Here is a 12,207-nt window from a genome sequence, read left to right on the forward strand (position 1 = left end):
TTTAATCGTGATACTTTAAAAGTGGGAAAACAACTTATTTAAAACAATTTATATTTTAAGATTGTATGGAAATCAAAATTTAAAGTTTTTTTTCCCGTACAATTAAGGAATACAGATTTAACTATTGGTGATTCTATAGTATGATTTGATCCTCTTCTATGAAACTGTAATAAATCATTAATTATTTAAAACAATTAATATCTAAAGAGAAATTTTCATCAGGATACATCGGTTAGCCACCTTATAAGTAATGGCACAAACATTTTTTTTTACTATTTATTTATTAATATACTATACTAATTATACTAAACTGAAGTATCACTCTAACCCTGTTTTAATAAAAAAAAAAAATTAAAAAAATATTTCTAGTTAAAATTTCTCTTTAAAACAAAATAGCTATCGATTACAAATTGTGAAGAATCATATTGTAATTTATATAATATACTCGTATTTATATATTAATACACATTTCAAAGTAAAACAAAATAACTATGAAGTAATGACCACATTACATTTTACGTTCATTGTTAATGTGCACACAATATACATAGTAAATATGTCAAATAAATTATAACACTGTGAAATCCGTCCGGAACAGACTAAGGATGAATCAGAATACTGTTGGAATTTATTTGGTTCCCAGCAAATGGTGCGCCATTAAAAATCAGCAGATCAGTCAGAATACTTATTTTAGTACATTTTACATTTATGTATATAAATAATAAATAAATAAATTTATACTCCATTTACCATTACTTTTATTAATGCATCTAATATGTACTTCAAATGTATTTTTTTTTTTAAATTCAATTTCATAATTACCAATTTTCTAAAGGCTACAACAATGTAATATTTTTTTTTAAATTATTAATTAAATACTATTAATGGTCCCTTAAAAAATAATTACAACATTTAGATAAAAATGTAATGTATACTTATGTCTTACATCATATCTGATAAATTTTATTACTGTAAAATATTTAATAATTTAATTTTCTTCTTTTACTATTAAATAAATTTGTAATTTTTAAATATGTAATACAAATTTAAAAATCATGTACATGTTAGCATTTTTCATTTTTTAGTATATTAATATTTACACAACTATTCTATCATTTTTATTATTATTTATGAAATGTCTTATTAAATACTTGGTTGAAAATGTATCAATTTAAGCTTATACTTATTTTTTATTTTTTAAAGAATATAAAAGTATATAAATTATAAATTTTAATACATAGTTTAGGGCATTGGCAAATAATAATAATAATTTTGGATGATATTAAATTAAATTTATTTCTCTATAAACAGTATTAAATATTTTCAAGGAAGTGAAGAAATTAAATATTTTATAAAATGGAAATACTAACTGCTATAACCTTATTATTCAATTTCAGAATAAGCACCCATGGATGAAAGCGAAAGAGCTAATAATATTAAATATTTTATGTTACGAGAAGTATGTACTTTGGGGAGTTAAAACGAGGAACAAGAGTTAAGTACAATATGATATAGTTTTTTTTTTTTAATAAAACCATTTTGACTGTTCTAAGTAATAAACAATTATAGTTAGATTAACATTTTGAGCGAAGCGTAACTAACTGGTTATGAAAGAATTTTAACAAAATAAATTAAATCATTTTTTCATAATTTAGAAATAAAATGTTAACTATGAATTTCAATCACTTTGTAACAAGTTTTTCGAGCAAAAATTATAAAATAAGAGAATTGTACACGATTAATACTATTAGGATTAGTATTGCTAGGACGGTAAATGGCTTGTAGTTGGGTCAAAATTGTCAATATCTATATGGCTTTACAACCTAATAATCAGGGTTGGGATTTTATAGCACTTAAAATTGCATAAATATACGCTATAATATTACTTTAAAAATCGCTAAATAAGCTCTAAAAATATGCAATAAAAAAAAAAAGGAAATGTATTGTTTAATAATTTTGTACGAGCACAAGAGACGAATGTGGACTGTATAAAACGAATTTTACACTCGTTCGTTAATAATCGGTTATTAGTAGATTTAGTAGAAATCGACAAAAAAAAATCCAACAAAATCAGCAGATAACAAAAATTAGAACCAAATAACTAAAACGAAATTATCATAATATTATATTATACCCACTTATATATTATCGCTGTAATTGTACAGCGTTGCATCAGTTTAATCGGTCTATTTACTTAATAACCTATACATTTATAATTTACTTGAAAATTCGATTGATAAAAATCAAAAAACACGTTTACTAAAATACAATTTCATAAAATATAGCCAATTTTAATTAAAACGCAGGTAAAATGCAAAAAAGTCTCAAAAAATCCAAAAAAAGCACTAAAAACTAAAAAATGCAAAATACAATTTTTTATTTGAGTTCTCTGTATCATGAAACACATTTTTAACTTACTCTGCTATTTTTTAAGCATCTCATAAGAAATATGCAAATGCTATAAAATCTCCACCCTGCTAATAACATATATATCAGATAGTATACTCGTATATATTATTTTGCTAATATGTATGTATTATGCACAAATGTATTACAATTATAGTAAATAGTTATTTTATATAGTTAGATATACATATAACAGGCGAGGGCTTAAAATTGTGTGCAGTATACTATGTGTAACAAGGACTGGAACCGTTTGAATTCATAGTTATCAGTTCCGGTACTGGTTCCGGAATAAAAAAAAATGTTCCGTTTTGGTTTCGGTAGTCTTATATACTCATATCAATACTAAACAAACATTTATTTAAAATAATTAAATTTTTTTTGCACTTTTTTTTAATCAGTTTTATTTTTATCATATTACCATAATGCATATACAATAACAGCCCTAGACCACGAATGCTTTAATTTTCGTTTCAATTTGAAATTAGCGAATTATCCAAGGATATCGCTTATCTGTGGATGCCATGCCACCTTATTCCGTGGATAATTGACAATACACTGTATATATCTTTGGTGCTCAGTCAAAAGGTGTTAAAACAAAAATTATAATTTTTCATTAAGATTTAATAAATGTCTGAATTTCAGTTTTTTTAAATCAATTTACATTACATAAACTTTGTTGTACTCTTTTTATTCTATCTTAAAAACAAAATTTTTCCATTATACTTTTTGAAATATTCGTATGATTTAGTCTAATTATATACACTAATTATGAATTTAATAACGAAATTATGAAAATAACATAAGGAGATTCACATTGAAAATTTCATATAAAGAAATTATTGACAAATTCGCCAAACTTAAAGCAAGAAAATCAAATTTTTATAGTTTGATATTTACACTATAATCATAAATAATAAATTTAAATTGCATTTTTAAAAGAAATAGTAAAATTAAAGACTAAAAAATATTTCATCGCCGGTCACTTACGAATCTGTGTATGCGATTTCGACCAAAAATATTGCTCCGATAATTACAATCATAAGAAATTTCTGATAGAAAATGGTTGGTTAAAAACTACTTTGATGGAGGACATTTTACAAATTTCCTTACAGTTTTCTGTATAATTGTGAAAAACTGACGAAAAGTTAAAAACAAAACTGCAGCATTTACGACACACCGGTTTTCAACAATATTGAATTTTAGATTAGATCCCATTTTTTTATGCAAAAGTTAGAACCTTATTAAGAAATTTGGTCTTACTATCATAACGACTATTTTTAGAATATAAACTGATTAACTCGACCACTTTCACTTAGTATCATTTATTCTAGAACAACGGTACATCAAGTTAAAAAAAACCAATACAGCAATAACATCAATCCATCCCTGTCTTCCTTGTCTTCCCTGTCATCACTATCTCACCCGACCGTGAAGTCTAACGCAATCTAGGAGTTTCATCTTTTTAATCTATATTTTAATTTTTTTTACCGAACTCAAATAAAATAATATATAAATTGTTAAAAAAAATATCATCTTAATAATTTTAATATTTATTTGTACTTATCTTGAACTGTATACAATATATAATTCACACATTTTTAATCTTACTAAAGAAGTCTGAAAAATTTTTAAATTTACTCTAATAGTTTTCTATTACTATTTTAAATATTAAAAACGCATATTTTCAAGATCCGATTAAGATATTTTGCGCCCAGGGTAAATATCCCTAAGACTCGGAAATTGTTTTTATAAACATGAATAGTAAGTGTATTAATATAAAGACGTTCCCCTAAAAATTCTTCAATCTATGCTCTTAGCTATACCTCATTTAGTTACGATAAATTTTATTAAAAGTCATAAGAAAAATAATGAAAAAATATGTTTATATGTATTAATATGTATATTTGTTTGTGTATGTTAAATATGTATCAATCTTTTTAATATAAGAGTAAGAATAAAGAATATAAACTAATAAACAATATTGATATTATAATAAAAAGAAAATTAAATTATAAAAATAATAATTTTGTAAACATGATTACAATTTAAATTGAATAAATTAATTAAAATTATTATATAAAACACTGGTAAATTATGTAAGCACATTATTTTATTTTTGTTAATTATAAAATTTTTATAAAGATACTTTCCTTGACTTCTGTTAAACGAATCGGCCAATTATCTTATGAAATTGGTCCAAACAGAACATTTTCAATATTAATTACAACAGTAGATGAATTTAATTTTTCTTTTTAAGTAGTAGCAAATCATGTTTGACCCTAAACAGGACATGGTTTAAAAAGTGTGAGATCTCCAAATCTTGCACGCGGGGGTAGATTCTCCCCCGCTGCAACCCTCTAATCCGGTTCTGCATATTTTGATATAAAATTTGCTGTTAAGATAAAAGACATTCTTCTTCCTCCCCTCCCGTCCACTCTGAAAAACCTGTCACCGAGACGGCTCATCCTCTCGTCATGTTTGCATTTCAGTGATAACAACACTGGTCTACAAAATTAAACTTTTTTTAATCATCAGGGTTGTATATACATTTTTCCAAACCAATTTTTTGTACTGATTTCAAATTTGTAATTAGATTTTTTCCATCACCTTTATTTTTTTAATTATTGTTATTTCATTTTTTATAGGTATAGAATATATTTTGAAATAAAATTACTAAATTAAATGTTTATTTTACTGGTTTTTTCAATGATTGAAATTGCATGAACAAATTATGGAATAAATTAATTCAAACAAATATTTAAAATAAAATAATTAAATTAAAAAGGCAAATAATTTACAAATTTAAATATTTAAAAATGTTGTGAAAATGATTTTCTGTTATATTTTTTATCAGGTACGTCACGATGTAGCATCCAGCAGTAGTCCGCTAACATACTTTCATTCCAAAAACCCTGGTAACGTGTTTCCATTAACTGGATGTCTTGTCCATCTTTCGCCTTGTCCATCACTTACCGCACCTAAACCAAATATATAAAAAAAAAAGAGAATAAATATCAAATATTGTTTACTTCATGCAGTCGAACCTCTATCGATAAAATGGTTTTGTCTTCACAAAATTAATTATATTAATATTATATAGTTTTATTATAAAATCGATTTTTCCCGTATTGCTTAGGGGGTAGGTGATAATTATTGTCCATCTGTAAATTCAATTGGTTAGGTAGTATTTGAATAAAAAATATTAATATTAATTAATATTAGTAAAATATTAAACTATTATCTTCAATGTTCTTCAATCACCATTGTAATATATGTTTTTATGTTATAACATGTTTTTCTATGTGTAATTTTTAGTATAATTAAGCCAGGGGTGGATCTGAAACTTATTTAAGGAGGGTGTAAGTAGGAATATTCTATATATATATAGCAATATTTACAGCTGTGTACTTATATCAAAAATAAAAATAATATAAACAAATCCGAAGGTGGGGCGATCACCACGCCCCCTCCCTCGACCTAAGGGCCCTTTGTTCAGATCGCGGATTTGGCCTTTTGACGTCAATCCGACTCTATTAAGACCTTCTTCTGGAAGTATTGGAATAGATAACGAAGCACTGTGTCTAATTGGTCTAATTGCAGAGTCTAAGCATGGGTTAATAATATTATGTTAATTTTTTTTCGAAAAACCACTTACGTTTACATTACAAAAGTAGCAATCGTTGTAATGATTTTTTTGTTCTCTCCATACCATTGGTATTGCAAATGGCATAGACGATTTTCTTTTGTTCAACCAATCACGCAATCCGTTAGAACAAGCACTACATATAGTTTGTGGTACCCATGCTTTATCTTGGTCACCAAGGGGACAATCAAAATATAACTTGTAAATATTCCGAAGATCATTTATAATTTTACGCCGTTGTGTTTTAATTGCAAATGATCCACAAACATAACAAAAAATATCTGGATGATTTTTACACCGACGAGCTGTAACGGACCGCGGTTTGCTCGAACGCCAACAGGACGCTGCAAAAACCCGTCGTAGTTTGACAGCGCAAGTCATGGTCACCGTCGCGCAGTTCCGTCCGTTTTCGTTGTTTGCGTAGTATTACACGTACGTGAGACAATTCATATCGTCTACACATCAGGCAGGTAAGACTGCGCAATAACGTAAGATCCAACGAGTAATAGACATCGTACCCTATAATAATGTACAGCGGCGTATGAAACCTAGGCGCGTACGTATCATATAGTGGTCACGGTCTGCCGACGTCGGCAAAAACGATCCGTCCGTCTATATAATAATCTCTATCTTGATGCGCGCGCGCTCCTCTTCGATAATAACATTAACGGGGAACGCGTAACGCAATATTGTTCTTTTTTTTTTTTTAAAGTGAAAACGTTCGCGTTTGCTTAATGTAACGTCACGCATTACATCGAACGTTCTCGCGGAGTGTGCAACGCCGCCGCCGCCGTCAACGAGAGCTGATGTAACCAACGACTGAAGCACTTTAGCGCGTGCAGTACGGCGCGCGTTCGATTTACATGCTCGTAAAATTCATAACAAGTACAATTTTTCGTGCGGCGGCGGCGGCGGTGAGTACGCGTTTCCCCGCAGTTGGCCGCGGCGACGGTCTGGTTACGAAAATAAAAAAATAAAACGTTTTAAATACTAATAATAATAAAAACACTGTTACCGACGCAGAAGCGCGCGCGCAATCGTCGCCGGACGTTTGACCAGGCCGGATCGCGAAGTCTCGAGCGGTGCCGTCGCACCGCGGTGTCCGTCTGCGCCATCATCGTTTCCGTCGGTTCCGCGGTCGTCGCCTCCGTCATCCCTAGCGCCGACCCGGACCGCACACGTGCGCATTCGCCTCCGTTGCCGCAACTTTAAGGTAAATATTCAACGTCGTTAGAACGTGCATTACAGTATAACGTCTAGGGATATACGTAAGGCTCTGTAACGACACACACGCGATTTAATATTACAGATGATGTTCTCGCGTCGTTGAGATTTTCGGCAAGCGAATAACGGGTGTTTCTGGTAGGGGATGGGATAATAGGATTTTTTCGGCAAATATTTTTTTCCATGTGGCAGCATGTCGAAAACGGTTAGTATTACCATCTACTTTTCAAACCGTAAAACACGGTTTTCGATCTTCTCAGTGCAGCAGTGTGCGAAATAAAACAAATCGAGATTATTTTTAAATCTTCAACCATGCACTTACTTCTGTCGATAATTGTTTGTTCTTTTGATGAATAGTTTTTTTCTTTGAGATTATTTTCTTATGCGTTCGATACGTTTCAAATATCATGACAAATATTTATTTTCTTACAAGCACTATAAATATTATTTGTAAATACATTACTGCAGTGAACGGAGCTTTGATCAGAATCGTCTTTTTAATGCGATGCTATAGTTTTTGAATTTAAAGACATCTGTTTCTGTAGAATTTCAGTTGCTCCTGTTCGTCTCTCTGGAAATTTTTTCATTCGTCTATCGAATGTACCAAAAAATTATTGTGTTCACAACGAGAATACGTTTCATGATCAAAGAAAACGCTGTATAAATGCACTGAATTTAGTTTTAAGTTGCATATTATGTACTTCTATAGATAACGACCAACAACAATGGTGACAGTTGCAAGATAGTCTCCGTTTAAGAGTCGTAGATGTCTTTTGACTGTGAACGGTATTTTTATATGATATATACGGAAATACCGCTATTAGAACTTAGCTTCCAAACGCTCAATGAGACGAAATGCATCATCCTTGTCCCGAATTCAGATAAGAAAAATATTTTAAAGTACTCAAAATCCACTTTATCCTTATAGTACTTTTCCCGTAAAGGGAGTCAACCATCTTGACATACTGTATATAATAAAAACGTTATTAATTACTTGTAATATTTTTATTTTTTACCCGACAAAACATCATACTGAATCAACATACTGAATTAAATTATTATATATAAGTATAATACTTGCAATCGTCCTGTCTATTTTATCATTCATCATATTTAATGTGGCAATTTAATTTTATCAAAGACCAATGTTCTGATAATAATAATAATATTTTTATCTCTATAAAATTTAGCTTTTTGCGTTTTGTAAAATAACAATCAATATATTACATACACAAAGAAAACAAATTAATAAAAACACACATACACACATACACGAACGCATGTATATATTTATGTAAATATATATTAGGTAATATAATATAATTTATGTACACACTACATACAATATAATAGGTTACCAAGCCCGTCAATCCATAGTATAGAATTTAAATCAAAATGTTATTCAACTGAGCTCAAGATTTATATTGTAGATCTTTGATCTTAAATATTTTCTGTAGGTAATATATATATATAATTTTAATTTATTATTTATTGTCATGCTTCATTTTAAACTAAGTAAATTAAACTTATTTTATATCAATTGTGACGTGTATTTATAATGGGTCATGTACTCACACATTCACATTATTTACATATGTATTTGAATATTATATTTATCCGATAACTAATCCATAATTATTTGATACAATTATAAATTATAAACAAATTATAATTTTTGATTTTTAATTTACTAATTATAAGTAAATGCTGCCAATTTGTAAATAATATTTGTTTTTATACTATGGTTGGATAGTTTAGATGGTTTATTCTTAAGATTATGGTGTTGACATGTTATGAAAAAAAAATAAAATTATCATTATTCGTAGATATTTGGCATTTTGTTGGAAAATTTAAATCATAGTAGGATAAAATAAGAGTTTTCCAATATTTTTTTTTTCTAACCAAATTAATAGAATTTAAAATAAACGCCTCAATAATTCAAAATAATAAATAAATAAGCCACACCTTAAAAAATAAATTAATTCTATGTTGTATTTTTTATGAATTTTTACTATGAGGTATAAAAAGAATAAAGATACAATAAACCTTAGTTAGTCTTACAACATTAGTAATTACTAACATTAGTCTTAAGTAATATAAGGTTTTTTTTTAAAAAAAATACTTTATAAGATGGTAAAAGTGGTTTAATATTTTCATGGACTTATTTGGCTTATAAATATTTGAAAGTATACTCAAATTGTACTTCAAAGATATTTTTTTTGTTTTACATAAAATTCAATTGCGTAAAATGATTAAATTTATGCTTTTTCTCATTTTCGATTAAATCTGGTTAATTTATAAGTAAAATAAAATCAATTTTAACTTAAGGTTATCAGTTATCTAAAAAAAAAAATTATATTTTTTTCTGTATATGTTAGTTTACGTGAACATTTATTATAAAACAATTAATCTATTTTCAATATTTATATATATTATTATTTTGTATGTAATACATTCTTTTATAGAATATTTCTAATTAGTAATTACACACGTTTACAAAATTATAATTAGTTTCAAAAAATTTATAAAATATAAATTACACTGGACATTTGAATCGGTTTTTGTTTAATGTTTCAATAGCCGAGGTTTTGGGAAATAATAAAAACTGACGAACTTTCAAAATATGATAACTGTGTTCATATACATTAAGTGAATAGTAGTTAATATTTATGCCAAATATTGATACTGTAGTATTATTTTATTTAAACTTTATAAGTTTAAAGTTGCTCCACATATGCCCTTTTAACAAAAATCAGGATAATTGTACATAAATAATGAATAAATATTTTTAGTTTTGGTTTTACTTTAATTGAAAAAGAATACTTATGAATTTAAAAAACTACATATTATCTTTAAAATGGCTGGTAAAAATATTTTTTTTTTAATGTCAAGAGAATAGTTTTTGTCTTAATTTATAATATTAAATTTAATATCTTCTGAATGTCTTTAAGTTTGGATGGTTTCATCGGGACTTCTAAATTTGTATACAGTAAATTTTGAGGAAGGAAGTTAGTACGAGTTGAGTAGGCTAAGCAAAATGTGTATACTACTAAACTGTTGATACAAGATATTGCTTTACAAATTACCTTTGGTAGTTTAGTCATACATAAAATGTTAATACGAGTTTATTTTAAATCTATTCTGCTGTTGTCTTGGTTTCTTTCTAGTTTCTCATAAAATAGGGCCTTATTTATAGTACCTACCCCGCCTTACTAAAAATCAAAAATCATATTATTATGTTATATTATAATATTATCATATTCTCTATCACTAAGACTTTTTGATCTACACTAATTTTATTCCGTTAGCTAGTGGATGGTATACAAGCGGTTGCATTTTCTTAAAGGCCTTTTTATAATCCTAAAATCTCTATTACATGGAAAGTAGCGGTGACTAATTATGGTGGAAAAATGTTTTTTTTTTTTTTTTAAACGACCTATGTATATCTAAGCCAAAAACAACCGGGGTATTACATAATTATTGTTTTGTCCACCACAGTTGTCTGCGTAAACGTATAGTTCATTATTCTTCATGGATACTCTGGCAATATATTGTTTTAAGAAAGAACAAACCTGATTAGGTTCCTTTTTGTCTAGTCTTCGTAATAAATAAATATCATTAGTTTCGGTTAATAACTTTGCTACAAAAAACGTAATCAGCCAATTGACGTACATAAAAATATACTTACATAGGAATCTTAAGCAAAAAACATTCATTATAATTCATTGTAAAAGCAAACACGTTTTCGTATAATTTAATGCTATACGTATAATCTAAATTAATATGATATTTGTTATCTGAATATTATATTGTCAATAAGTACGATAAATAAGGACTGAAAAATAATATTATATTAATATTAAAAATTCAACAAAAATTACGACGAGACAATATTTTTCCAATATTTATCTAGAATTTTTTTTGTTAAAAAGGTATTTGTGTTGCACATGTCTCCGATTAATAAATATCACAAAATAAATAATTTTATATTTTTCTTACGGTCCATATATCGTTTTAACACAATGATTCACCTATACCTAAGGAACTGAAAACCAAAATTAAATTATTTTATCAAAAATGTAACACGTGTCATTTTAACAATTACCGATTTATTTAGTACAACTATTATAATAGTATTAGTATCTTAGTATCACCCACATACTATATTTAAATGTGGGTAAAGCCACAATAATTTTTAGGATGTGTGGGCACATAGGGTCTTATGGTCTTGAACACTTATCATTGAATTTAATTGTATAATATACGAGTACGAGTACTTACCCAAGAGGTAATAACTTATTAAACTTAATACATAGCTAATTAATCATTAGTGATGGTGTAGGAATTATGCTATCCTATTCTATAAGCGTTAGGGTAGTATATATATATATAAATATTTAAGTCCTCCTAATTCAAAAATTTGTAGGCGCCTCTGAATATTATATATAATATTTACGGAACTATTGCGATATTATTGAATATGTGTTCTAATTTGCATGTTTCTTCAATCATATTCACAAATCGGAAGTATTAAAATATTGGTTATAACCGCTTGTAATTTTATTTGTTTATTATTTTGAATAATTCAAAATGAATTAATTATTAATATTTGCAATATTTCTATAAATTACTAAATGAGTTATTGATATTATTATCATCATATTAATAACGTTTATTTTACTAATCTACACAAAAAAAAAAAAACAACGCACTTAATAGTCAACACATAATGTACCTTAAAATCGTTGTGATCAACAAAAAGATCTATTAACTGATGCCGAAATCAAAATAGTGGTTATATAATTTCGTTTGAAAATACTAGAAAAAATATACGATAATACACTATTTATAGTTTAACATATAATATTTTATTATTCTATAATGTTTATAAACTTGTTTTTGTATTTCCAAAACATGACATGTAAGCAATTGAG

General features: G+C 27.3%; 2 protein-coding genes across 3 annotated transcripts in view; one reads left to right on the plus strand and one right to left on the minus strand.

The window, feature by feature from the left end:
- Window positions 1–5,109: 5,109 nt before the first annotated feature.
- Window positions 5,110–6,688, minus strand: LOC112688704. Its single transcript, XM_025562037.1, has 2 exons — window positions 6,062–6,688; window positions 5,110–5,384 (listed from the first exon to the last, which is right to left on the minus strand). The coding sequence occupies exons 1-2, from the start codon at window positions 6,428–6,430 to the stop codon at window positions 5,376–5,378; spliced, it is 378 nt and encodes a 125-aa protein (XP_025417822.1). The 5' UTR covers window positions 6,431–6,688; the 3' UTR covers window positions 5,110–5,375.
- A 171-nt stretch (window positions 6,689–6,859) lies between these two features.
- The window catches only part of LOC112688686 (A-kinase anchor protein 9), a 54,020-nt gene continuing 48,672 nt past the window's right edge, over window positions 6,860–12,207 (plus strand). The window contains exons 1-2 of one of the 2 annotated variants that reach the window (XM_025562018.1): window positions 6,860–7,262; window positions 7,359–7,478. The gene's annotated coding sequence lies outside the window, so the exon portion shown is untranslated. The remainder of the gene's footprint in view (window positions 7,263–7,358; window positions 7,479–12,207) is intronic. The other variant, XM_025562010.1, reaches the window with a different exon arrangement.

The sequence above is a fragment of the Sipha flava genome, unplaced genomic scaffold (genome assembly GCF_003268045.1).
Source record: "Sipha flava isolate LNK unplaced genomic scaffold, YSA_version1 111_pilon_pilon, whole genome shotgun sequence".
Taxonomy (NCBI): Eukaryota; Metazoa; Arthropoda; class Insecta; order Hemiptera; family Aphididae; genus Sipha; species Sipha flava.

Bases quoted from the DNA above. Each gene is read 5' to 3' on its own strand.
- LOC112688704 (XM_025562037.1), bottom strand. From the start codon at position 6,430: ATGACTTGCGCTGTCAAACTACGACGGGTTTTTGCAGCGTCCTGTTGG.